The sequence below is a fragment of the Hippocampus zosterae genome, chromosome 2, assembly GCF_025434085.1.
Source record: "Hippocampus zosterae strain Florida chromosome 2, ASM2543408v3, whole genome shotgun sequence".
In the NCBI taxonomy this organism is placed as follows: domain Eukaryota; kingdom Metazoa; phylum Chordata; class Actinopteri; order Syngnathiformes; family Syngnathidae; genus Hippocampus; species Hippocampus zosterae.
This window is the reverse complement of record NC_067452.1, coordinates 40,704,039-40,731,395: the sequence shown is the minus strand read 5'-3', so window position 1 is coordinate 40,731,395 and position 27,357 is coordinate 40,704,039. Positions and strand designations below refer to the sequence as shown.

The window sequence follows — 27,357 nt, the reverse complement described above, 5'->3', positions numbered from 1 at the left end:
TTGGGGAGTCACGTCTGCATTATGGCGGGCTAAAATTAGCCCGCTAATGCTATTTAGAGGATAAGTGGCAGTGGGACGATGAAGCGCATACCCTTTGGAAAACAAATATACCAAAGACTAAAATAGAGGTAGAAGAGGAGATGAGCTTTGAGAATATTGTAACACAAAAACTGCTGAAATATAGCAACAAAACCAAAAGCGACATTTAAAACCTGATTTCAGTTTTCAATGCGGATTTCATGGCCATGTACCTCATTTACCACAACCTGGTGATGGTTCGTCCTTCTTTATCAGTGCCACAAAATGGTGCGAAACTTTACGCTTTACCTTTCCTGGGTTAGAAGACGAGCGACGTGCTGAAGGATAAGTGCTTGATGAACAAATGGTTCTTTATTGACATCAAGTACCAGATTAAATTTGTAGGAGACAGCAGTATGCCAACATTCTATACCAAATGGGGTCTAAAAAAAAATACACCCATTCTTGTCATAGACTCTTTTGGTCCTTAATTTATCCAACAGTAGAGTGACTCCGTTTGCAAATCAGCCTAAACCCTGACCCCGCGTGTCAATGTCGGCTCCACAGTTATGTGAGACATAACTGAACCAGATCTTAGCTCACGGTTAAACAAAAAACAAAGAATGACTTTAAGAAACTTCACGTTGATCCGACTCTAAAATGGAGTCCATTGCGCGGTAAATTTACGCTAACTCTGTTGTGAAATAGGACGACTTTCAGATTAGCACTCAAGACACTCCGAAAACATTTGTCGCTGTTAAAATATAAGGTGAATTCCTTGGCCTTGGCAAAAGAGTCCACAATCAGCTGGTTCCCTCAACTTGACCCCATCTGTGTTCTACACACCGTCGTACGTGATTCCACCGGCTTCCAGGGTGAAATGTCGTTGCTTCTTCAGACCATCTCGTATTGGTTAGCGTTGATGAAGTGAGACAGACAGCAGGCCAACGACATGCCGACGAGCTGGGGCGCAGACAATGTCGTTTGTCACAATTGCTTCGATACGGTATTTTGGAACTTTGATTCACAAGATTGGTCACTGAAATATTTAGTTTGTATCTCAAGACACCGACAGTTTTTTTTTTGGTTAGCATGGTTGCTGATACGATGCTAACGTGAGAGCGCACCTGAGAGAAGGCGATCCCGAAGGTGATCCCGGCGATGATTCCCATGTTGCTCTCGATGAAGGACGTCACCAGCTCATAACAGCCCTGCGGGCGCACGCACGCGTGTTCATTCGGACCGATTATTTATTGAAACATTCGTTCATTTTACCAGGGTGAACCTGTGACATCATCACCCGTCACCTGCTTGTGGACTTTGCGCGCCGCCAGAGTGGCGTTCTTCAAGTCTCCCTCTTTGCAGTCGGAGAAACTAACGCAGCAGCTGACTGGGATGCCCCCGGTTGCAAAGTAGTCGCTGGCGAACCAGTTGGTGGAGTTATGAACACCGCAGCATTGCAACTGCACAGACGCGGGAAAGCAAAATGACATGCGAGTTGACGTATTGTATTGTATTGTATTGTATTGTATTGCATTGTATTGTATTGAGTTGATGTATTCCAGGATCGGAGGTCAGTTTAGCCAGCAACATTTTGGAAAAATGTAAAAGAAAGAAAGAAAGAAAAAAAAGAAGCTAGCATCGGACAGCTACCATGAGAGCTAGTAGCGCTGTGATGTCTCGCAAGTGAAAAAGTAATCGCACCCTGGATCCACTCATTGGATGCACCAATGAAATAAATGATTTTTTTTGCGATAACTTTGAATGAGACTTTTGTCAATAGTTGTTACCGAGAAGATTGCTTCACAGAGGGATGGACGGATTGGCAGAAACCAAAGCGCCACCTTCAGATTTTAGCTAACGTCCGGTTGGGAAAAGGTCAATGAGGTTTCACCATCAAGTATATCTAACCGACTCGACTGCTTTGTTTTGTTGCGTGCGCAAGCACGAACTTTACGCTGGACGTCGTCCACAGCCACGCTCCTGTCGCTCCGTCCGTCGTATCTCAGCACAGCCTCGCTGTACGTGGTGAGGAACGTGCCTTTGATCTGAAAACACATAAAAACAAACGATCGCTCACTTTCACGGCAAGACCGGCTTATCAAATGGAAACGCTTGATTTCCGTTGCGGAGTTTGGACCTCGTGGCGGAAGATGAAGCCGGAGATTCCAGCAATGAGCTCAATCAGGAAGACCAAAGCCAGAAAGACGGCGTACTGTTGGGGTCAGACGCGCAAGCAGGCAGAGGTTAGGACGACACGTAAGGCCGCAGCGGCTCCGATTGTTCCTGCGCGTTTAACAATTCAAACGTTGAAAAGTGACGCATGAAGCCGACTGCGGAATTAATCCATTCACAAAACTCTGAATTAAAAAAATAAACAACAAAATCACATGGGGAAAATCAAAGTCACCAGTTTGAGCATCCAAGGGTTGCCCCTGCATGCGGCGAAGCAGCCGAAGAGGCCGAAGAGCACGATGGCAACGCCGGTGCCGGTGAGGACGAAGGGAGCGTTGGACGGTGCGCTGGAGATCAACAGCGTGTAAGGACTCAACGTGAACCTCCACCACAAACCCACCGCGAGCAGGACCACGCCTGTCACCTGTCAACAGAGGCGGGCAAAGTCCTCTCAACGACAGATGCTAGCTACATCTGCTACTCATGCTAGCATGGCGATTAGCAAAACAGCGATCAATTGGTCAAAACCGTAACTTGGCAAAGGAGAAGCAAGACATCATCGGCAATGTCAAACTGATAACAATTCATACCTGGAGTGCACATCTCGTCAAAGACGATTCGGATACGCTGCGGTGTTGTGATCAAGACTTTTCATTTCCATCAGAGTCAATTGAACTGGCGCCAAGACTGAGTTGTCGGTTGCCATGACAACGAAAATAGATTTTTTTTTTTTTAGGATTGTTGTTTTGCAAAAGTATTTTATATTTCTATGTGAACTTTCATGTTTGTTTGTTTTTTCTTTAAATTTCTCTGAATATGTTATTTGGAATATTTGTTAAGAATCACTTCCGGGTCATGTGCCGTGGATAGCGCGGAATTAGAAAGTTCGAGAAGACAACTGGAGAGAGAGAGAGAGAGAGAGAGAGAGAGAGAGAGAGAGAGAGAGAGAGAGAGAGAGAGAGAGAAAGAAAGAAAAACAAAAAGAAAGAGACCGAGACAGAGCTACGCTACCGTGTGGTCTATGTGATTTAATTTGATCTACTTTCGGTTTACCAAGGTGCACACGGTATGTCATTTTGTGTTTATTTATTGAACGTCCTGTTCAAGATATTGTCATTTTGATTGTTGTTTGAAATGTGTTTTAGTTTTCACGGTGTTACACGATTAAACGTTTTTGGACATCAGTACTAGGCGTCATCCTTGATTGGGGTAGATACAGTCAACTTTCTAATTCAAATCCATTTTCAGTCTGCCCGTATTTAAAGACGTTTTCGAGTTGAAGCGGCAAGGATTTTAATTTATTTTCTTTACGGGTTACACCAAGCATTGAGCACTGACTTGGTATATAAGCCGCATCGTACCGGTGGATCGGTACAACAAAGGTCAGGAATGTCCAAGCGCCCCCCCCCCCCCAGCCCCATCCTTCCATTTCACATACGGCCCGTGGAAGCCAAAGTTGCGACACGCCCGTGTCAGACGGCCGGCTTCATTACCAAGTGGGTGAGATGGCTTTCGCCTCGTCTCACGTCATTCCTCAGATGATTCCATGGCTGAACTCTGACCTCGGCTTTTTTCATAAACCGCTCGGACCCCACCAGAAACGACATCACCTCCCCAAAACTCTGATCAGTCAACTGCCAACGTTTCTTTGAAGCATTCGGCTCGAGATGAAAACACCAAACGACGGATTGCGAACTTTGCCTCACCCAGAAGATGAACGAGTAGAAGAGTAGCAGGATCTTCACGCAAAAGATGAGCGGTTTGGTTTCCATCCTCGTCGGTGCCATCGCTCCAATTTTTTTCTTTCTCTCTCACTCGCTCTCTGGCCGTCAGACTTGAACCGCAAGCGAAGAGTAACTGGGACCTACTTTGCGTTTGGCAGCCGCGCGCATTCGCCTGCCATGCTCGCATCTGAGCACGCCGGCGGCGTACGAGGCTTCATATGCTGGACAAGCTCATACTTCACACCCAGACCACACAATTAGCATCGGCGTGAAGCACGCCGAGCATCTCCAGCCGCCGGGCGCCAACGTGCATCCTGATTTACGAGATTTCGATTCATTTTGTCTTCAGGAAACGAGATGCCAGTCAAATGTCCTAGCCGCACTCCAAAAAAAAACAAATATTTGTGGAATCTGTTCTTTTTTGTGGGTGGGGGGTAAGAAGAAAAATACCATCCAGTCAAACCTCACTTTAACAAACCAAGTTTACGTTTTCACCCCGATAACGTTCACATTTCAAATTCCGGATTTCACCGAATCCATTTTCCATTTGCCGATTTTTGCTTACAACAAACAGCTTTAGAACGTAAACTTCATGATAGCGACCCCACAAAATCGCGAAAAGACCTTTATTGCGGCGAACCGTAGGAAGCGAACCACTGGCGTGACCTTCCTTACGAACAAAATCGCCGCGGGATACGCCTGCGTTGCTTAGCAACATTTTATTTTTTTTGTTGTTGTCGTTGCCTTCATTCCTGTAGCATTTGGCATAATTGCACATTCCTTGTTGCCTTTTTGTTCTTTTTTTTTGTAAATAACTACTTTTTGAGACTCCTGCGCTCACTGCGTCAATGTACTTGGGTCCTCCGCACTGTGTTGCTGCACCGTTTTTGTTTTGAAAAAAAAAAAATCCGTTGCTTAAAGGGTTAGATATGCGTTGGCCATTATGTGTTAGCATGAGCATCAAGCTAGGCGGCTAAAGGCTAAGCGACTCTACGTTTTTCTCTTAGATACAGTACGTGTAATTCTCTTGTTTGTTTGTTTTTTTTTTCAAAGAATTGACTGCCACAAATTCAGCATGCGGATCGCAAATGTGTTTAATTCTTGTTTGCTTTATGTGTCAGTTTCTGAGTAAACATCACGTAGGAATGACAAATAAACGGCTCGAAGCGCGTTCGCCTCTTATTTGGACAACTGTGCGGGCGAGCGACAATTCCAAATGTCGACGACCTCCCACCCCAAAAAAAAACGGTAGTGGTGAAAGTTCACCTGCACAGTGACACGGAATTACTTTTAGTCACACTTTTACGCAGACCGGTAGCCGCAGTTGCTCCTGCCATTAAGGATTTGACGATCGCACATTTCTAGTCCGAGTGATTTTAAAGCGCTGCGATAAAACGGTGCCGTAGCAATCACTTGTGGTGCGACGGGAAGGTCTTTTCAGCGTCCGCTCACGTCGCCATCCTCTGCCCAATATATTTTGGTGGGGTTCCTGAAGATTCTCTCCACCATCTGCTGGCATGCGGTTCAGCTTTCCAAAAGATTCAGACTTGGACTGACCAAGGTCGGAAGGTCCCGGGGTCTGAAGGGGGACACTGACACACAAAGATGGACTGTTGCCGATTTCCAGAAAATCCGTTCTGGCTGCCGATGGATTAAAAAACATGTTGTTGTTTTTACCAATTTGGTGAAGCGGTCTTTGCAAGCGTTTCGTATCCGCTCTGCAGAGGCGGGGCTGTCCAACCTGAAGGGGCCGGTGATGCCCGACTCGGCCCGCGCTGCACTAATGGCGTCTTTGATGGCAAAGAAAACGGATGAAGCCAGGAACAAAGGAGGCTCACCCACAGCCTGGACCAAGAGAAGACATCATATTCATCATCGTAGCCCGGCAAGCGAACCAAAAATTCGGCTCCATTGAACTTTTCAGTTCAAATCATTTGCAGTTCTACTCATTCACTCCCAAAGACGTTTTTCAACGTCTTTTCGCTGTATTGGTTGGACTACTTTCAAGATTACAGTCTACAGAACTTTATGGTCTTCTCAATTAAATGCAACAACAGGGATAAAGTTTGGTTCATATTTGACCGGCTATTGATGAGCTAAGCCAGAGGTGCGCAAACTGTGGCCCGCGGGCCGAATCCGGCCCATTGGTCCTTTTAATCCGGCCCGCCGAAGGTTGGTCCACAATTAAGGTCCGATGTGAATGATTTTCATTTCAATTGGACTTGTAATGACAGGCATTTCACCGCCAGGTGGCGCATTGACTTGAAGTTGCAGAACACGGGGAGGGGGAGGGGATCTTTTCGACCACCTAGGATCTCTGTATCGCTCTACTTCTACCGGTCTTTTGTTCTGTTGATGTTTGATATGGACTGTCAACAAATGCAGTTTTTTTTTAATGTACCATAGCTCATCCTGACCTAGCCCTTCTGTCAAATTTTAAAAGTCAATGCGGCCCCCGAGCCAAAAAGTTTGCCCACCGCTGAGCTAAGCTGTCAAGATAAGCCCGCTAGCTAGCTTGGCTTCACCATTGAAACAGCTAGCGTAGCATGCTAGCATTCGATGAAGAAAATGTGATTTGCCCAAGAAAGTTTCAAGACATAAAACCGCCGAGTCGCGGCAACGACACTCATTTGGCTCGAGTGCCTCACCTCTGGTTGACAAGTTACCTTGGAGGCGAAGATGGCCTTGTCGTGGGCTGCGTCACGAAGCAACGACACAGTCAGCTGGGTGGGTATGTCACCAAAGGCCGGGATCTTGTAAGAACCCGGGCCGCGGGTGAGGAGGACGCCCTGGGGGGAATAGTGAAGTTCCTCCAGGGTGAAGAGACCCAGACCCTGCATGAACGCCCCCTCCACCTTGACACAAATAGACAACATTAGCAGCCGCCCACAAAGAACAAAACATCTTGAATTTGTCCACTCGCTAACGTACTTGTCCGATGTCTATCGCGGGATTGAGGCTCACGCCGACGTCCATTACAATGGTGGTGCTCAGGTTCTAAAATCAAGCACAAGTACAATGTCAGACTGAGTGGACAACAGGAATATCCAAAATTCACAAATACTTTTGTTTTTTCTAAACCCCCTAAACTGTTTTAAAAACCCCAATAAGCCTCCATTATGCGTTTGCCATGAAAAAAAAAAATCGACCCAAAAAAAACCTGCAAATAGGTGAATCCATGGGTGCGGAACCGTGTGCGGGGGTTCACCGTCCTGGTCATTGAAACATTTTAACTCCTCCTAGCTACATACAGCTAGGTTAGTAGTATGCTAGTAGCTAGTAGTATGACACTACTACTATTACTGTTCTTGGCGGAGGATAAAGAATATGAATGGGTACTGATAAATTGTCCTTAGCTTTATCATTCAGTTGGTGAAATAAGAGGCTAATAACAAAAAGTGTCAGTGTTTCTCAAATGTTTGCTACCGAATCAAAGCAAGAAGAAAAAAAATAATAAATCGGCAGACGGATGGCTCTATTTTGTGTTTCAAGGCACCTAACTAGTCAACAAGTTTTCTGCATACATTTGTGGAAGATTGACTCAGGATATGAACAGGTGGTTCTGTTTGTGACCAACAGTTGGCACTGTAGGGCTCCTCCTGCAGTGTCACACCTGTTGGTCATTGCGTTATACGTTCATGTTGTGTTAAAAGCACCCTCCTGCCCGACCGGTCGGCGTCAGGTCATTGTTGCAGTCGTGTGCGCCATGTTTTTGTTTTCTGTCTTAGGTTTGTTTGCTACTTTGTTATTTTCTGGACTTGATTTGAGTGAATTTTTTGAGTTAGTTCCTCCCGTTTGCGTCCCCCGTGAGCAGCCACCCTGCTCCTCGCTGCTGCTTTTTGGAAGCATTCTCCTTGTGACCTTGTGAGCTCCGGTCAAGCAGTCGACTTCCACTTCAGAACAGGCCACCCCGTAGCTGAAATAGTTGAACACTCGGCCAGAGTTGGTTTCAAAGTCGTATCCCAGTTCTGGCGTCCTGACACAAGACAGGGAAACAGTGAGACGGGCCTCGTCCGAACGACGACGGTGCGCGCGGCTCAAACACGGACCCACTTGTAAAAGCCGTTGGCGCTCAGGTTGACTCTGTCAAAGTACGCCGCTTTGACCTGAAACGCAGAGGCAGCCGCTCAATGGCGGCAAAGGTTTTCGGCTGAGTCACGCTCGGAATGACGCTCACCCAGTCTTCCCATGATCCTTTGGGGTTTTTGATCTTGTAGGGTTCAAGGCGCTCGTTGAGGAGCCGGCAGGCATTTCTCACAGCAGCTCCGTTGAGGTCCGAGGACGCTGAAGCAGCAGTCGGACTGGCGTTGGGGACCGTTTGGGTGCTGGTCTCCGATATGTGGATCTTTGAGCAAGGAATGCCGAGAACCCGACTGGCCACCTGCAACGGACGAATTTTGTAAAAACCCAAATGACCGTCATAACCGCGGTTGCTCTGTCTCTGAACGACCTGAACCATCTTGGTGTGGAGTCCCTGTCCCATTTCGGTCCCGCCGTGAGTCAGGAGGACCGAACCGTCCGTGTAGATGTGAACCAGCGCTCCGGCCTGTCCACGCAAGACAAATGTCAATCAAAACTTGCTGGAGCCTATCCCAGCTGTCTTCGGGCAGTAGGCGAGGGACACCCTGAACTGGTTGACAGCCAATCGCAGGGCACACTTAGACCAACAACCATCCACACTCACACTCACAGCTAGGGGACAATTTTAGAGTGTCCAATCAGCCTGCCATGCATGTTTTTGGAATGTGGGAGGAAACCGGAGCACCCGGAGAAAACCCACGCAGGCCCGGGGAGAACATGCAAACTCCACAAAGGAAGGCCAGAGCCGGAATTGAACCCTGCACCTCTGGGCTGTAAATACTCGACCATTGGGCCGCCTTTCTCTCTCTTTCTCAGTGTGTGTGTGTGTGTGTGTGAAACGCTATGAAATGAAGACCAAAGACTGCTGGAAATCAATTCTTGGCACTTTTTCAAGTTGTAAATGTAATTCCGCGCGTCCGATCTCGTTTGGGCCGGCAGAGATGGCGTTGGAACGTGCAAGCGGCACATACCTGGTTCAGAAAAGTGGCGGTGAAGCTGATGCCGAATTTGGTCGGTACAACGGCGAGGCCTCGTTTGGTCCATCGGTTCTGCCTGGTAGGAAAGGTCGCCGCTCGTTTGAATGGCGAAAACTTTTAAAGTGGCATTCCCACGCCTTCCCACCTGTTGTAAAGCTCGACGGCAGCTTTCCGCTGCTGGTACCGCGAGCGGGACAGGCACTCATCCCAGCACAGATCCAAAGTGTACTGGTCCAGGACCTGGTTGAAGGGTGTTACTTCACCTCGCTGATAAAGGTTGAGGCGTCGAACCTGCGAGAGAGCAAGAGACGGACGGTCCCGCCATCACCGCCTATCCCACAAGCGTGGCGTATTTCAACAGGAAATGGACAGACCTTGTCGGCCGGCCAGCCCAGGCTCTGAGCCACGTCGTCGATCCAGCTCTCGGCAATCATCATGCCTTGGGGACCTCCGAAGCCTCTGAAGGCCGTATTGGACGGCAGGTTGGTGCGGCATAAAAAGCCGCGACCGCGCACGTTTGCAACGCTGTACGAGTTCTCCATGTGGAACAGAGCTCGCTCCATGACCTTGACCACAAAAAGCATCCGTGAGGTTATGACGTCGATGCGTCATCGCAACCGTGCGCGGCGGCGGATACTCACTGCCAGAGAGAGGTCGTGGGAGTTTCCCGCGTTGCTGTAGAAGGACACATCCAGGGCCACCAACTTCCCGCTCTTCAGAAAGCCCACCTTGAGGGAGGAAGTTTCAGGGCTTTCATTTTAGCGATGGCCGTGGAAAAGACGTGTGTGTGTGTGGGGGGGGGGGGGGGGGGGGGGGGCTCAAAGGCGATTGTTCTGTGTCGATGTTTTTCACGTCACTCCCATTTGATGTTTGATACGAAACAAAAAGTGACTTCTGCATGTATTTCAAAGAACGAGATAGCCTCCGTTAGCTTCAAGTCTTAATGGCAAAACACCGTAGACGGTGGCTAGCTAAGAACGATCGTGTTGTAGTTGTGACCTTTGATGCAAATGGGGTATGAAGCAACACATGTAGACATACACAGTCAAATAATTTTTATTGGCCTACTTTTTATCCATCCATCCATTCATTCATTCATTCATCTTCCTAACCGCTTGATCCTCACTAGGGTCGCGGGGGGTGCTGGAGCCCATCCCAGCCGTCTCTGGGCAGTAGGCGGGGGAATCGGTTGCCAGCCAATCGCAGGGCACACAGAAACGAACAACCATTCACACTCACACCTCGGGACAATTTAGAGTGTTCAATCAGCCTGCCACGCAAGTTTTTGGAATGTGGGAGGAAACCGGAGCACCCGGAGAAAACCCACGCAGGCCCGGGGAGAACATGCAAACTCCACACAGGGAGGCATCCATCCATTTTCAAATCCGCCTCATCCTCCCACGGGTCGCCGGAGCCTGCCCCAGCTGTCTTTGGGACAGTAGGCACGGTACACCCTGAACTGGTCGCCAGCCAATCGCAGGGCACACACACACAGACAGACGACCATTCGCGCTCACTATCACACCGAGGGACAATTTGGAGTGTTTAATTAATCCGCCACGCGTGTTTTTTTGGAACGTGGGAGGAAAGCGGAATACCCAGAGAAAACCCACGCAGGCACGGGGAGAACATGCAAACGCCACGCGCAAAAGGCCGAGGCCTGGAATGGAACCCTGCGCCTCTCCGCTGTGAGGCGGACAAGCTAAGCCGTCGCCCAACGGGTTAATTTTCATCCACCTTTTTATGTATTAGTCCTTTTGTCAGCTGTGCGATTGACTGGCTACCGGTTCAGGGTGTCCCCAGCCTACTGCCCGAAGTTAGCTGGGATGGGCTCCGCCTTGAAACGGTGCCTTTGTACCTTATACTTTCCGTAGAAAGGGTGCCTTCCTCCGGTGATCAGCATGTCTTCATCTCTGTCCAACATGCACCTGACGGGTCGTCGCAGTCTAACAGAAAAACGTGTCGGCGTGAAAGCAACCAGGCGGCGCGAGAAGAGACCGACGGACGTACTTGCGCGCCGCCACGGAGACCACCGTGGACAGTAAGGTGGTCCGACTCTCTTTCCCGCCGAAACCTCCGCCCATCCTTTTGACTCGGACCACCACCCTGTTGGCGGGGATGCCCAAAGCCTTGGCCACCAGAGACTGCCGCGCAAAACAATCCAAGATTCGGTAAAACGCTCAAAAGGTTCTCAGCGTCGTTTTCCCTCACCTGCGCCTCGGAGGGATTCTGAGTGGAGGTAAAGAGCTCCATTTCGTCATCTTCCCCTCGAGGGACAGCCACCGTCACGTTGGTCTCCAGGTAGAAATGTTCCTGACCGCCGATGTGCATCTCACCTGTCAGATAGTCAGGCGGCAAACTCATTCACTCCCAAAGACGTTTTTAAACGTCTTTTCAGACTTGGTCTAGAACCGGCTGGTACTGAATGAGGTCATATGAGCAGCCGGATCAAGTCCGTTTTGAATTTGCGGGCTCGCGATTTCACCTTCCAGGATGTGGTCCGCCTGTTTGAATCCTGCCTCCAGGTCCCCCTTCTGAAGTGTTCTGATTGGCTGATAGAAGGACTGGGCGGCAATGGCTTCCTGTTAAGCAGAGCAGAAGTTTTCCAGAAGAACGTTTTTGAGAGGCCAGAAAAAAAATGAAAAATCTGTTATTCGACATAAAAAATTTTTTTAAAATCTGTCATTCGACATAATGCGTGTTGGGCGATGCGATTTTGCAGCTTCTGAACCAGGGCTGTCAAACTCATCTTCAACGTGTAAAGAAGAAAGTGTGCACGTCCTCGATAGCGTCTGTTGTGTCTGGTCCGTCTAGGTGACAGACTGAGGCTGCTGTTGTATTTTTCTCTGATTAAAAAAAAAAATGTTGTCTTTTGCTCTGATCAAAACAGTGTGTCCCCCTAGCGGATACTCCATGAATTGCACCTTGCAAGTTTTTGCGGTTTTGCGATGTGTGACATCCCTGTTCTGAACGATCTTCCGTCTGACACGCAGCCAGTCAACCAGAAGGAGTTGCCAAAACGACGTTTGCTCGCGTCTTGATCGTTTCTGCGCACGACAACAATCGGCGCCATCGGGTCCCAGGCGCTCTCACCTGTATGGTGACAATAGGCTGCAGCTCCTCATATTGGATCCTGACGGCTTTGGCGGCTCGCCGGGCATGAAGCTGAGTGTCAGCCACGACGGCGCCAACGATGTGACCCACACACGTGACCTGCGTCGTGAGAAGTGTCAACCGAACGGCCGGATCTTAGCGCGAGACGAACGCTTACCCGGCCATCGGCAAGGACGGTCTCATCGTGCTTGACCCCGCTGGCGTTGCTGCCGGGAATGTCGTCGGCGAAGACGCAGCAAATGAAGCCGGGCGAACGCTCGGCTCCCGACGAGTCGACGGAGCTGCGGCGCAAAACCCAGGTGGATGGCGGTTTGTCAAAACTATCGGGAAAAACGGTCGGGGGGGGGGCAGCTGTGCCTCTGTGAATGAAGGGAGTCTTACAGGATGCGAGCGTGCGCCTTGCTGCTCGTCACGAGCGCCAAGTAGACCTCGTTCTCAAACAGCGGGATGTCGTCGCAGTACACCGCCTCGCCCGTCGCCTGCTTCAGGGCGGAGAGGTGCATCATGGGATGGCCCACCACGTCATTTTGATTCGGGGCCTGTGGCACTTCCTGCAGATGAAAGCAGTCATTCGTTTTTTTTTTTAAAACTTGACGTGCTTCATGGACAATGGGAAAAATCATGCCACGGGGGTACCTGGTAGATCTGAACGCTGGATGGCGTCTCGTGATGGTAAAGCTCCGTTGCACTCAAGAGATCAGATCTGACCTCTTCCACGTTCAGACCCTGGAGAGACGACCCGGCTCAAGTTCAGTCTTTGAAAGATGATCGAGCAGACCGATGCCGTTTCTTGGAAACGCGTCATGAGAGGCGAGCGACTCGAGTCACACGGTTGGAGTCGGATCAGACTTGAGTCGTATTTGGCTGAAGCCGTTTTAGGCGACGTCCGACGAAGCGGCCGCGACGCCTAACTAATAAATCCCAGCAAGATAGTTGGCATCGCGGTTTTAGCAGTCACTTATGCCAGAAGACAATGAAGGTTTCTTGACGTTAGAGGAATCTACGAACAGAACGATATCGTGGTTAACCCTCGTAGTGCACCGCTTGCGATGAATGTAAAATTATGTCTTTGAATCAAAAGCAAAGGCATTCGGAAAACACGAGAGAGCTGAAACGTATGGGGGGGTTCTAACATGGCCTAAATTTCATGACGTCACCGGCGGATAATTCTCAGGCATTGCAGCAATAATAAAAAAGGTTTTGATTCTGTAATCTTCACAATTTACATATTTTGCACCATAGAGACCCATTATAATTCATATTTTTGAATGCATCGTAAACCTAATGTGTATACATGCATTTCACGCGATTTTTACGTCAATCGCTTTGTTTTCGCTTGGACAGACGTATGTATGGATAGCACAGATGCCTCTGAACATTTTGAGTGTTTGAAAAAAAAAAAAAAAGAATGTTTGTATAACACAAAATACATCATTACAAAAATTGTAAAATGCGTAACTTGGGGTTTTTTTTCATTTGAAGGACCCAAGGGTTATAGTTCCATTTCATTTGGGCCCGCCTAGACGGGTTGTGTATTTAGCACCCCTCAAATGTCTGCGCGAGGGTGTCGGGCCATCCGGACGCAGGGATCTTTGAAACCGCAGTAACCACATTAGCGCAAGAGTGTGAACAGATAGAAGGAGGCTAGTTTAGAAACAAAGTGTTACAGAACATCAAAGGACGGTCTGGGAACTGGTCGCAGTGCCGGCGACCGGTTGTCATCTGCGAAGTCTGCGACTTGTTTATTTGGAGAGACGGTGTTCAAGTATCTGTGGTTCAAAACTCGACAAAGGCTAATCGCATCGCCGACCGAGGGGCCGGACTGGGGGCGTGGTATGCAAATGTCGGGGGCGGTATTTTGCATATGTAAACAATAAAAGAGCCGGCGAGGAACAAGGCGGGACTTTGAATGTGATCACGGAGCAACTACTCGTTCGTTTTGAGAGATCCATTCGCGTCGGACCGCACCAACGACCTCCCCCCCCCCCCGAGTCGAGTTCTTTTGTTCAAATTTGTCCGGGTAAAGCTCCGACACTTGTCAACGACATTTCGGAGATGAGGTGCGTCTGCTAAGCGGAACGTTGGCTACCTGCCCTCGGAGCTTCTGCAGCACTGTCAGGTAGAACTTGTAGAAGAGGCTGAGGGTCAGAGTTCGCCGGTATGTCACCATGCCGCCCGGCGCCGAGGGATCCAAGGTCATCTCCTCTGCCAATGAGGAGCAAGCTTCCGCCAGCAGCTCCTCCCCCCAGCATCTGGATGACATCGCAGGGTGGAACGCTCCCCTTCTTCCTTCCGCTATTTGTTTCTGCGGCGGGGCGCTTTTTACCGTCCCAGCAGTTTGGCCGCTGTATTTTTGGCGAGCACCGTGGTCGCCGCCATGCCGCCGTAGCTCAGCCGGGCATCCTCCACGACGCACGTCCCGGGTGCGAAAGTCACGCTCATGGCGGCGGTGACGATGCTGATGTCGTCCTCTCGGCGAGGTGACTGCTTGAAGGCTGACACAAACTGATTCTAGGGAGGACGAGCAGAAATGGTCGCCACACAAATGCTTGAGGGGGGGGTGGGGGGGGAAGCACGGGAATGATGTGGAAGTGTACTTGTTTGCGAGAGTACTTTCACAGAACCCCAGTGTGAGTTCGAGTATCGCCCTGCTAGGTGACCAATTGATACCCGGTTACTCTTTTCAATAGCGGCTTTAGTAGGGAAACCCAGACTTCCCTCTCCCCAGCCACCTCTTCGAGCTCTTCCTAGCGGTTCCCGAGGCGTTCCCAGGCCAGCTGGGTGACATAGTCTCTCCAGCGTGTCCTGCCTGGGTCATCCCCTGGGACGCGCCCGGAACACCTCACCAGGGAGGCGAAGTGGCTCGGGCATCTGATTCGGATGCCTCCTAGACGCCCGATCAGATGCCCGAGCCACTTCATCTGGCTCCTCTCGACGTGGAGGAGAAGTAGCTCAACACTGAGCCCCTGCCGGGTGACCGAGCTTCTCACCCACTCTCTAAGGGAAAGTCCGGACACCCTGCGGAGAAAACTAATTCCGGCCGCTTGTATCCGGGATCTGGTTCTTTCGGTCACGACCCATAGCCTCGTGACCATAGATGAGGGTTGGAACGTAGATCCACCGGGAAATTGAGAGCTTTGCCTTTTGGCTCAGCTCCTTCTTCACCGCGACAGACCGATACAAAGTCCGCATTCTCATTTGTCCGTTTTTTTTTAAGGCTTTGGTTTCAGAGTGACGGAGGAGCGGTTAGCTTGAGTGACGCATCTACCTTCCTGCTATAGGGAATCTGGATGGACAGCAAGATTTCTTGTGGTCGCAGCACGGTCCTCCTGTAACCCACAAAGAAACCGTCGTCCATCGGAACCACGCGGCTGCCATCTAATGAGCGGGAAGGGGAGTGGATAGGTCACAGGATAGGCTTCAGTATGTGGTCTTCACGTCACTTGGCGTACAAGAAGCATGCAGTCGTCAACCCGCGCAAAGTTTTGCTCTACGAGCGGTAACATGTAATTGTTCTAAGATCCATCCGTCCATTTTCTGATCCGCTTTATCCTCACAAGGGCCGCGGGGGTGGGGGGCGGGGGGGTGCTGGAGCCTATCCCAGCCTGTCTTCTGGCAGTAAGCGGGGGACACCCTGAACCGGTTGCCAGCCAATCGCAAGGGCAAACAACCATCCGCGCTCAGACTCCCACCTCGGGACAATTAAGAATGTTCAATCAGCCTGCCATGCATGTTTTTGGAACGTGGGAGGAAACCGGAGTACCCGGAGAAAAGCCACGCATGCCTGAGGAGAACATGCAAACTCCACACAGGGAGACCGGAGCCAGGACTGAAAACACGACCTCTGCACTGTGAGGTCATTTTAACAAGGACGACGCGTTCAGCTTCATCTCGCGCGTTTGGCACTTGTGTCTTACCTTTGTCCATCAGTGTGACTTTGCAGCCGGCTGCCATGAAAACGGGATTCAGGTCTGATATGGGACTGGCGGTCATGATGTTCCCACCGACAGCCTGAAATGCATCCAACACACCCTTTTAGAAGATACACGGAAAATCCCACTAGTACGATTCCGTCTGGCTTTCAAAAGTAAATGACAATTTCAATGTAGTTCACGTTGGGTTTGTGGGGGGGGGGGGGGGGGGTAATTTTATGCCCCGTTTCTGCCCCTCTTTGCCACCCTAAGTGGCCGCGTACAACGCCCACGCATTGGCCTCCGCCTGGGCTCACCGCAACGTTGCGTATCTGCTGACCCGCAAACCAGCGCAACTGCTCCAGGATGGCAAGGAAGAACTGGGTCTGGTCCAGAGGGAGCTCATCCACCGCCTGTTTCAGTACATCACCCATTTGCGTGAGGGTGCACGCCGCGCCAAACACGATACCTGCAAACATGACCCGCACGGTCTGGTTTTTATGACCACCATTTTCCCTCTTCCATTTTTAGGCAGTTGAAAGTCAAGATCGGCCTTTGCGGTCACCCTCATCGGTGTGCGTCACTCTGTGGAGTTCCGGAATGAAGGCTGGAGCCAGAATGACCGGATACAACATATTCTTGAACTTTACTTCTATACCTAAACACACAAAAGCACGCGCGCAGTGAGCAGGTGGTTGAGAGACTGCGTCTGCGTGTGTTTGAGTGCACGGGAGTGAACACGTACCCACTTCGGTGTTTCCCACCACCACTCGGGCATCAGGATGTTCCCATTTCAGACTCAGGAACTCGTCCAAGTCGGCGGGCTGCAGCCACATTGTCCTGTCGCTGCAAAAATGCAGCGAGCGAGGCTTCTGACTTTTGCTCAGGGACTACGTGGAGCAAAAGCGTAGACACATAAAAGAAAAAGGAATCAGGACTTAAACAGCCGGTCGGGTTTATTATCTGGACCCGGGGAAATTATGACAATTGGATTTGGGTGGGCTGAAGAGCTGCAGCCGGTTGCCCTTTTTTGGGTTGGGTACTTCAATTTCGAGTAACATTTTGAAGAATACTCAGCGGGGAACAACTTTGAATACAAACTAAATAGTCTTGGCATACTGACCATTTAAAATGTACCATATTGGCCCGAATATAAGACGGTGTTTTTTTTGCATTGAAAAAAAAGTGGAGGTCGTCTTATATTCGGGGTCTAGACATTATACCCATTCACGACGCTAGATGGCGCCAGATATCAATGAAATGAATGTTGAACTTGACTCCCCTGGGCAAAGTGAACCACTACCACAAAAAAATACAAATAAAAATAGCGGTAACATGAAGAAGAAAAATAAAAAATAGCGGTAAGAAAGAAGAGAGAATGAGATAATAGTAGAGATAACAGAAAATCAAGTCAAGTCAAGTCAAGTCAACAGTATTTATAGAGCACTTTCAAACAGCCATCGCTGCATACAAAGTGCTGTACATGGAGCGATTTAACATATACAATAAACAGTAAGACGAATCAGTAATAAGTAATAAGTAATAAGGCGGTAGAAAGCACCAAGCAGTAAAACCAATAGCAAATCTAAGTCATGCTGAGTCAAACGCCAAAGAATACAAGTGAGTTTTGAGGAGGGATTTAAAGATGGGCAGCGAGGAGGCTTGCCGAATGTTCAGTGGGAGGTCATTTCAGAGAGATGGACCAGCAACAGAAAAGGCTCGATCCCCTCTGAGCCTCAGTTTAGTTCTTGGTACGTCTAGCAAAGACTGGTCCACAGACCTGAGGCGCCGGGCAGGGGTGTAGGGGCGTATGAGCTCAGAGAGGTAAGGTGGCGCGAGATTATTCAGAGATTTGAAAACAAAGAGGAGGATCTTAAAAATAATTCTAAAATGAATGGGGAGAAAATGGAGAAAAGTGGGTCGAATATCGGCCGGGTTAACCGGCAGCTGAGGAGAAGTTATAAGAAAATGTCAATTATGATGTCATTCATTCATTCATTCATTCATTCATCTTCCGAGCCGCTTGATCCTCACTAGGGTCGCGGGGGGTGCTGGAGCCTATCCCAGCTGTCTTCGGGCAGTAGGCGGGGGACACCCTGAACCGCTTGCCAGCCAATCGCAGGGCACACAGAGACGAACAACCATTCGCACTCACACTCACACCTAGGGACAATTTAGAGCGTCCAATCAGCCTGCCACGCATGTTTTTTGGAATGTGGGAGGAAACCGGAGGACCCGGAGAAAACCCACGCAGGCCCGGGGAGAACATGCAAACTCCACACAGGGAGGCCGGAGCTGGAATCGAACCCGGTACCTCTGCACTGTGAAGCCGACGTGCTAACCACAGAAGCCATTCATTTACGAATGTGAGTGCACTTTAGTTTACATATTTAAATGTTCAGATATTAAGATTTGAATGAGGCAAAATGACGTGCTTTTTCTCTCAAATATATTGTTAGAATCATTTGTTTCAGATGGACTGTCATTATTTTCTGTCTAAAAATGAATTTGGTGTTCAAAAAGTCTTTTTTCAAACTAGAGTCTTGAAAAAGAGGGGCTCGTCTTATAATCAGGGCCGTCTTATATTCGGGCCAATACGCTATAACAAAAAAGTGATTCTTGGGAGAAAAAAAAAAAAAAGCAAATTCCTCCTTGAAGTACATTCCAAAGTCCAAACTTGTTTCAGATAATGAGTTGAATTAGTTATTTTGCTTCTCACCATCAGCTCCGGAGGGAAGATGACCTCCTGCGTCGGGTCAAGCGGCGCAAAGTCAGCAGCGTTAAAGAGCCTCGAGCACGCCTGAAAACGGAGCGCGCTGTCACTCCCCTCGCAAGAACGCGCCATCTTCAGAGTCGGATGCACTTACGTCCACGTCCGCCTCCTTCTCCTCGGCTCCCCCGTTGGTCATACAGCAGCCGTTCTCTCGTCCCTTCCCCCCGCAACATCCGCCTTCCTACGGGAGACATCATAAACCGAGTGATTGGCAGACGGTGGGGTAAAGTCTAAACCCGTGATTTTCAACCACTGTGCCGTGAGAAATCATCACGTGCGCCAATTTCAGTTCATTGAGCGGAAAATTATTGATTTACTCCAAATCGTTCATCTATCGCAGTCATGGGCAAACTACGGCGCGCGGGCCAAATCCGGCCCGTTGGTCTTTTTAATCCGGCCCGCCGAACGTTGGTACACAATTAAGGTTTGGATGTCAACGACTGCATTCATTTCATTTGGACTTGTAATGATGGGCATTTCAACGCCAGGTGGCGCAGTTACTTGAAGTTGCAGGGCAAAGGGAGGAAGGGGGAGACGATATGGAAGCCCGCGGTAGCGCCAAGTCAAGCGAATCCCGTTCGATACGAGGGAATAATGTACTCTTAAAGTCTGAAAAACGTGCCAAAAAATGCCAAATACTGCTTTTTAAAGAAAGAAATCCAATTACTATTACGTCGAATTTAGTTCACCCTTTTGATCCGGCCCTCCATCATATTTTCTGGTTCTCATGTGGCCCTATGCAAAAAATAATTGCCCACCCCTGATCTATCACTTCAATGGGGAACGATGATGTGAGATGCGGATGTTTTGAGTTAGGAGCGTGATCATGGAACAAATTTAATTTGTTTCTCAAGGCAACGCTTGCGTGTGCCTCGGCTTAAAAAAAATAGCGGGAAACTCGGGTCTAATCGGACAGTTTCTCACCACAGTAAAGGTCTTGTAGGCCTCCAGGATGGGCCGATATCCAGTGCAGCGGCAAAGGTTTCCTAAAAATGAGTACCTCGTTAAAATGAACCACAGCGGGTTTTGTTCCCGCTCAAGATTTTGCCATCCTGTCTATCCCCTACCTTGGAAAGCCTCTTCCACGTCAGCCATTTTGGGGGTGGGGTTGTTTCTGAGCAGACTGTACATGGACATGACGATACCCGGGGTGCAGAAACCGCACTGCGAGCCATGAGCCTTTGCGATCCGCTCCTGAAGACGACACAAAAAAATCGGGTGGGTCGGCAACTTCTTCAAAAACTCGCGGCTACTTCTTGTTTACTGATCAATACGAAGGCTTCCCGGTTTGATCCGTACTTTGTAGCATAACAAAGGTGCTCTAAATGTTTAACAAGGTAGGGTTTACGAGGGTTTACGAGGGTTTTCGAGGGTTTTCGAGGGTTTTCGAGGGTTTACATTTCGGACTGATCTAGATGGGATCTTGTACCTGAACGGGATGCAGCTGCCTCGCAACGCTGCCGATTCCTTCCACAGTGGTCACGGCAAACAGATGCAAGGAGCAGATCGGGGCCAGGCAGGCGTTCACGGCGTAATGACTGAGCGCAGCTAAGGACTCGTTACCTGCACCACAATCTGTCAGTTTGAAATCGCTCCGCAGCCCACGTCATTTGGGCTACGTACGACTGCGTGGGCGGGGCAGGATACAGCAGCTTTTGCGTGTCAGGTTGGTATTTGGACAGCATCACTGTGCATGCGCCGCAGCCACCTTCGGCGCAACCCAGCTTGGTCCCCGGTAGGCCCACTGAAAGAGACGACATCGAAACCAGGCGCGACAAAGTCCTCAAAAGGGTCACGAGGTAACGAGCGATTCATGTCGCGTCCGAGTAGGACGGATCGATTTCCGCTTGGCAATGAAGTCAAGCGGCGTGACGTGAGAGGTTTGCGTGAGACCCAACGAGCGGCACGTTAGTTCTGCCGAAATGCTAAAATGTGCAGAACGGCATTCAAATTAAGATGTCATGTGACGCCGCACATGTGTCCTGGGATGGCGAGTTATTCTCAGTGATTGTATTGAAAGCTTTTTCGAGTATCTGCTTTTTTGTTTTCTTTTCTGATAAATACATTTGAAAACAGACGCGGTCACCTCTGGCCATATCGCAGTTCACCGTATCGCAGATTTTTAAAGTTAAGTGGATTTGCATCACCCAAAGACTCACAAAACAACAACAAGTGTGAACCAGGAGGAAAGATTGTGTAAAAGACCGAGAATGTTTTTTTTTGTTTTTAAAAAGAGGATGAAGTTCAGCGGCTGACTTGATAAAGTAAACATGAGTTAGCTAACCAATGTTTATTTGAAACGGTCTGCGTGCATTCAGTATAGGTGAACCCAAGTCAAAAAACTTCTTTGTATTCGTATGTTCTACGGGCCCCCCGACGATTCTCACAGTATTGGCATGGTGTTCGATGGCATTTTAATATTCATGCCTGCTGTCCTGACAAACCGATTGGCAAAGGACTTTTGAAGCCTTAGCGACCTATTTCATTTGGCGCCATTTATTATTATTTTTTTTTTTGGAAGAAGTGGTTTGTCAGACGAAACCATCCGGCTCCACTTGTGACTCTCTCACATCAAAGAGGTTTGCCGGTCAGGTTTTAGAATGATGCATAGCTCAGAGTCAGCCCCGTTAGGAGCTTTTCATAGCATCCTCCTGGCTCATGACACTGGAGACGATGTATGTTTTGCTTTGTTGGGTCTAACTGCAGCGATTGATACGGTGTTGCATAGTATTCTATTGGCTCGTTTGCAGAACCGGGTGGGAATTCGTCGTCGTGCTCTCGAGTGGCTTAGATCCTCTTTGCTTGAAAAAACATTTTGCGTTAGCCTTGGATGCTCTGAGCCTCGCACTGCCCCGTTGTCATACGGTGTTCCACAGGGTTCAATTCTGGGGCCTCTGTTGTTTTCATTGTATCTGCTTCTCCTTTGATATTAAAAAAAACATGCTGTTTCATTCCACTGCTTTGCGGATGACGGTGAGATCTACGTCCCGCTTAGCAAAACCACATTTTCTCATGGAGGCCAATTTTGTCCTGTCTGAAGGAAAAAAAAGGCCTGGACAGCACTGAATTTCCTAAATTTGAATGAAATGAAAAGAGAAGTGATGGTGTTTGGTCCCAGTGGCCCTTGTACATACCATCTTGCTGACTTGTGTCCGCTAGCGCCTTATCGAAAAAGTTAACAGTCTCAAAAACTGGACGGTGATTTTAAAACGGACTGGCGAATCGGTGCTGCTGTGATACTGTTTAAATGGCGCCGCATGAGTGGCTGCCTTTCCAGCAGCTCCTATATTTTGTTGTTCTACTTCTTCCTTTCATAACTTTGCTGCTGTGAATCGGGGATTTCTCCATTGCGAGACTAATAAAGGTTTTCTTACTTACTTATATAAGACAGCTTTTTCATCTTAGGTAGCTAGCTTAAGTAAAGGCTCTTTATTCCAAAGAGGACTTTGAAACAGTAATCTACGCCTTTGTCGCATCTCGGCTGAATTAAGCAGAAGAATCCGTCCGTTGTCATGGCACGGCCATTTTGTCCTGTCCCGCCCTGGACTGTGAATTGATTTCACTTGACCAAAGCCAGACAACAGGTGAGTCCTGATATTTGAGAACCCAATCTATGGCATCACCGACTGCTGTCAGGCTGATGAATAAAAAATAACAATCATAATAATAATAATAATTAAATGATGTGAAGAAAAATTGTAAATAGTACTGCGATTTATCCATTTGTGTTCATATTGTATTTAATTGAAAGATGTTTGTTGTTTTTTTTTTCTCTTCCTCCTTTCTTCTTTCTACATACATTCTTGCTGCTGGAGGCTGTAAATTTCCCCAGTGTGGGACGAATAAAAGATATCTTATCTTATCTTATCTTATCTTATCACAAAATTTGGGGATGCCATAGCGCGCTGAAAACAAAAATGTCAACGAATTCATACACTACTTGAGTTCAACTTCATTATAGCCGACTACAATTTTTTTCCCCTCAAATTTACACAATCACCTGTTCTACTCATAGAGCGTGAGTACTTCTGATAAGATAAGATAAGATAAGAAAACCTTTATTAGTCTCACAATGGAGAAATTCCCGATTCACAGCAGCAAAGTTATGAAAGGAAGAAGTAGAACAACAAAATATAGGAGCTGCTGGAAAGGCAGCCACTCACGCGGCGCCATTTTGAAGTCAAAATAACAAAAATAACAAGACAACACATAGGACAAAGACAGTCGTTCAATCTTCACCAATTTTCTGCATACACTTTGTTGTCTGAAGCAGTTCTAGATGAAAGAGGAGAGGATCAAAGTGTCCTTTCTCCAGTGGATCAGAGACGTCATGCTGAAAATGTGCACACGTCTGCTACAAGCAAAGTTTTGAAAGCAAACACAAAGCTGTAGCGTCCATTGACGAAAAGAGATTAGTTCACTTCTCCTGTCCCACGTAATCCGCTTCAAACTCCAAGCCGCGACTCCCAGCTCCAAATCCGCATCGGCACTCATGCTTTTGGTCTGATCCTAAGTGCGTGTGTGTGTGTGTGAGAGAGACGTACACTTCCTCCTCAGATAAGTGAGCAAGGTCATTTCGGGATCTGCATTTGTCTCCACAACCTGGAACAACAACAACAACAAGAAAAAACTCGCACAGCTGAAATAACACATTTAGCATGTGATGAAATGAAATCTAAGGCGACATTGTGTTGAGCAGACGTTCCGGCCCAAAAAAGGGAACAGTTATTCATTTACAGCCGCAGGCCTGCGTGCGGATCACACTGTCTGTCGCCTGCTCTTTAACCACCGTCGCATTTACTGTCTTCGGTATTCGTCATTCACGAGTTAAAACCGTCACAAGTTATAAAATACTTTACAAACAAGCACTTTAAAAAAAAAATGACCTGAAGAAACTCAGTGTCAGCATTGACTGATGACTACATTTGGTAACGTATGAGGTGAGAGGACAGTAATGTCATTTAGTTTGACATCTTTGCACATACTTTTTCATACGAATACACTTTATGAACCCTTTCATGCACCTTGTAACCGGATTGCATGATAAACGGTCCACTGTAGTCCCTGAAAGGGTTCAGAGACAGAAATGTCATCTGTGATACATGCGTGACTGTTGCGTGATGTGATGCGTGTCATGATACGCCTCGATACTAATTGAACTTTTCGGCTCGTCATTTGCAGATGCAAATTAGCTACAAAGTTATCGGATTGGATAGGATAAAACGTTATTGTCAAATGTTCCTGTATGTGTAACATGTAACTGCATACACTCGACATCTTACATATGAGAAAACTGTTGTCAATATTCATTCAAGTTAAACAAATGACATTGTTTACCTTTTTCCCATTCACGAAGAAGACGAGCTCGTCGGACGAGGACTGGCCACACGTCGTCATGTTTCCGTCCAGGTCTCTCATGTTGTGAAACGTCTCCGTCCCCTCCAGAGTCTTCACTGATTCTCGGCGTCGGGCGTCAGGAGGGGGCGTGTGATTCTGGCGCCGCCCCCCCCCCCTGCAACAACCCAACAAGTTTCAAGTTTCATCTCTATCGGTCACATGCTCGGTTATTAACAGGGAGGGCCCGTACTGAAGTGCTTTTGTATCATTGCAAAAATATCTTAATAAAATTACCCACATGGCAAGAAAGTTCTCCTCACCCTGTCAGTTGTCTGATGGGGAGTGGGGGCGGGGGGGGGCTTTCTGTACCGGAGTGCTGAGGTGGCATGACCATGAAAGGTCCTGGAAGATGTTGATGCAGATTTACATGGAAGATTTCCAAACGATGATGAGAGGAATCACGCTCCTCTTCTGCTTGTGGAGAAATCCACTCCGAGCGTCTCGGTTTTTTGGGTGTTCAAGCGCAAGGTGATGGATGGGTGATCTTAGCCGTGACTGAGCTGCAGCATCGGGAAACTTGATTATAATTTTGGAGTCTGAGCTGCCCTTGCAATAGGGGAAGAGGGAATACAGCAGGAGGCTCAGTACATAGCCTTGGGGTGCTCCGGGGATGAGGGAGGATGATTTTTCTTGAACGGGCCCAGCAGATCTCGCACACAAAGAAGAGCGTCGCCTGGAATTCGTCTCACCGCTTGGAAAAACTGATCTAGCGCTGCAGGAGAACTTTGACACCTGGAAGATCTTGGGCACTGTATAATTATTTACAGTTGGCCACGTGTGTGGAGATAAAGGTCCAAAAACAACTCTCTACTGTGAATCTGTTTATAGTCAAGGCGGGGAAAGTGAAAGAATCCAGTCAAAGTACAGTTAATTCTTAACATCACAGTTTTGACATTTTGCGGCGGGAAGAATGGCGGGACGTTTCTCCAAACGACCCAAAATACACCAACACAAAAGTCGTTTAAAATGTCATTCTTTGCGAAAGCAGCAACAAAGATTCTGCACTCGGGGGTTGTTCGGGGTCAAATGTGACCCACATGTACTCAAATGGATGTGACACTTACCAGCAACTTGATGTGCCATAAATGTGCACAGTTTGAGGCGACATTGCGGAAGGTGTTCACAGTGGAGCTTCAAACATTTTTGAGAACCCTTTGCGTTCCCGCCACATTTATAAAGGGTCCCACAAAAGCATGCACCTGCTAGTCTCTCGGGGAAGCTGGAAACAATGAAAGAGTGAAACAGCATCAATGCGATCACAGAAGAAGTCCGATTTGCGTGACGTCATTTTGCACACCGTCGGCAAAATAGGACACCGCGTTGCTTGTTTGTAGTTTTTGTCCCAAAACGAGTGACGTCAAGCCGAAAAAAAAATACACTTTCCCTTTTCCCTGAAGCAGTCAAGTGATTTAATGGCAGACGCATCTTGTCCGTACTACACGAATGGATGTAGGTCATGTAGAACAGGGGTGTCCAAACTTTTTGCCAAGGGGGCCATATTTTATGTGGTAAAATGTTGGGGGGCCGACCATGGCTGACATTCTTTACATTGAACAACAATATTGTTCAACAAATCTTAATAAGCCAGTCTGTTTCACATTTCCATTTTTATTTGAATTTCAACAATCTTAAGAATTTCTTTTGGTTCATTTGAAACAGGAATTTGAAATATGACATATCAGTCAATATAAACACGGAGTGATGTCTTGTTAACTCGTGAGTGATGCCCTCTAGTGTCTAAATGCTATTACTCATTTAGCCACTAGAGGGAAGCAGTACTCTATGAAACATCACTCACCAGTCTACGAGACCTCAGTCAATGCAACACGTGTTCCATTGCGCCCAACCTGCGGGCCAGACGGCACTGATTTTATGACGGGGGCCGAGGGCCGGATGAAATTCCACCGCGGGCCGGATTTGGCCCGCGGGCCGAACTTTGGACATGCCTGATGTAGAAGGATGTTGATACCGTAAAGATATGAGCAGGAATTGTGCGTCGAAAATGAACAGTATGGAAAGCAAAGTGCATATGAACCATGTGATGGTCCAAATGCACTTTTTTTTCCCCCCTTCCACTGTTTAATTCATAGGAAAGGGGTCAAAAGGTCAGGAAGGGCTGAATTGTTAGCAAAAGTCTTGACTGTACACCGAAACCTCAAAATAGTTTTCAAGGATGAAATCATTCATGAGCCTGTGGTTGACTCAGGAACAAAATTGATGTGGGTGGATGGAAAAAAACAAAAAAACAAAAAAAAAAAACAGCGGTGCCTTGAGATACAAGCGACCGACGTCCGGGTTTTTCCAAGGCTAGCGAATAAGCGCCTCGGAGGTGTGCGAAATCAGGACGGTCACGAGTTGAGCACGGATTGCCTCATCAACATGACCACGTGGCACGTTTTTTCCAAAACAGCAAAACGACAACAAGCAACGGTTCATGGGATCGTCGGTCGAGTGACGTCGTGCCCTGTGCCGTGTGCCGTTTAACACGGCTGCGATAAGAGGCCGCAACAAGTTCCACAAGCACCGTTGAAGAGTTAAGTCAAGTTATGGAGCCCTGCCAACACGACCGAGTCCGTTGATTGTGGAGCTAGCAACAGACGAGACGCTTTGGTGGCCTACCGCGTCATTGCGTCACGTCCTCGCTCCCAAATCCATCGAGTCACGCATGTTGTCACGGCAACCCATGCTCAGCTTGTGACCAGGCGAATAAGACACGCCTCTTCCTATTCCAAAAGCATCCACGATAGGAGCGCAGACGACAGAGGAGATAAAAAAAATCTCTTACGTGGTTTCAACATTTCCACACCCTTAGAACTCCTAAAAACACACATATAAAGCACTTTTAAAGTATTCATGAGTCGTAATAGTAATAATATGAGCAATAAAGATACCGTGTTCATTAGTTGTCACTCTCTCAAAGAAGGTGCCAAGCGTGCGTGCTTCGAGTATCTCTCAGGTGAAGTTTGCCATGAAAATGACATCAGGCTGTGGATTTGTAGCTCTGAGGGTCTACTTTGACAGTCAACAAAAGTGAATCAAATGTATGTTGAAATAGGGAAGATAGCTTACGTCTGCGAGCGCAATGCTAACGTACAGAAATAGAAAATGCCATCGTCGGGCTGACGGCTAATTGTAAACATTCAAACAATTGCTACTGTGACAGACACGAAGCTGCATCGCGTGCAATC

The 27,357-nt window shown here is 48.1% G+C and overlaps 2 protein-coding genes across 3 annotated transcripts; both read right to left on the bottom strand.

Moving 5' to 3' along the window:
- Window positions 1-831: 831 nt before the first annotated feature.
- Window positions 832-4,296, bottom strand: LOC127593910 (tetraspanin-7-like). Of its 2 annotated transcripts, XM_052055666.1 has the most exons (7): window positions 3,900-4,291; window positions 2,429-2,617; window positions 2,159-2,233; window positions 1,971-2,066; window positions 1,326-1,481; window positions 1,146-1,229; window positions 832-981 (listed from the first exon to the last, which is right to left on the bottom strand). In XM_052055666.1, exons 1-7 carry the CDS (start codon window positions 3,978-3,980, stop codon window positions 913-915), a joined length of 750 nt encoding a protein of 249 aa, XP_051911626.1. In that variant the 5' UTR covers window positions 3,981-4,291; the 3' UTR covers window positions 832-912. The 2 variants fall into 2 exon arrangements, with proteins under 2 accessions (XP_051911626.1, XP_051911636.1); XM_052055676.1 differs by lacking the exon at window positions 2,159-2,233 and having other exon boundaries at window positions 3,900-4,296.
- Window positions 4,297-4,993: 697 nt separating this feature from the next.
- Window positions 4,994-25,246, bottom strand: xdh (xanthine dehydrogenase). Its single transcript, XM_052054239.1, has 36 exons — window positions 24,430-25,246; window positions 24,110-24,284; window positions 23,317-23,374; window positions 20,420-20,516; window positions 20,202-20,310; window positions 19,840-19,966; window positions 19,697-19,758; window positions 18,867-18,953; window positions 18,719-18,799; window positions 16,745-16,889; window positions 16,565-16,657; window positions 16,317-16,468; window positions 16,006-16,099; window positions 15,357-15,466; window positions 14,415-14,599; window positions 14,178-14,340; window positions 12,725-12,814; window positions 12,470-12,639; window positions 12,246-12,369; window positions 12,068-12,187; window positions 11,460-11,556; window positions 11,186-11,310; window positions 10,985-11,118; window positions 10,833-10,920; window positions 9,616-9,702; window positions 9,349-9,540; window positions 9,120-9,265; window positions 8,969-9,050; window positions 8,368-8,463; window positions 8,095-8,298; window positions 7,971-8,023; window positions 7,779-7,893; window positions 6,849-6,914; window positions 6,584-6,772; window positions 5,595-5,762; window positions 4,994-5,509 (listed from the first exon to the last, which is right to left on the bottom strand). The coding sequence occupies exons 1-36, from the start codon at window positions 24,501-24,503 to the stop codon at window positions 5,459-5,461; spliced, it is 4,209 nt and encodes a 1,402-aa protein (XP_051910199.1). The 5' UTR covers window positions 24,504-25,246; the 3' UTR covers window positions 4,994-5,458.
- Window positions 25,247-27,357: the final 2,111 nt, after the last annotated feature.

Bases quoted from the DNA above. Each gene is read 5' to 3' on its own strand.
- LOC127593910 (XM_052055666.1), bottom strand. From the start codon at position 3,980: ATGGCACCGACGAGGATGGAAACCAAACCGCTCATCTTTTGCGTGAAG. The intron at 1,482-1,970 runs GTTCGTGCTTGC...GCGTCTGTGCAG, and splicing joins TGGACGACGTCCAGCGTAAA to TTGCAATGCTGCGGTGTTCA. The intron at 1,230-1,325 runs GTGACGGGTGAT...GTGCGCCCGCAG, and splicing joins CGCGCAAAGTCCACAAGCAG to GGCTGTTATGAGCTGGTGAC.
- xdh (XM_052054239.1), bottom strand. From the start codon at position 24,503: ATGGTCATGCCACCTCAGCACTCCGGTACAGAAAGCCCCCCCCCGCCC. The intron at 11,557-12,067 runs GTGAGAGCGCCT...TCTGCTTAACAG, and splicing joins AGCCTATTGTCACCATACAG to GAAGCCATTGCCGCCCAGTC. The intron at 8,024-8,094 runs GTGAGCGTCATT...TCTGCGTTTCAG, and splicing joins AAGGATCATGGGAAGACTGG to GTCAAAGCGGCGTACTTTGA.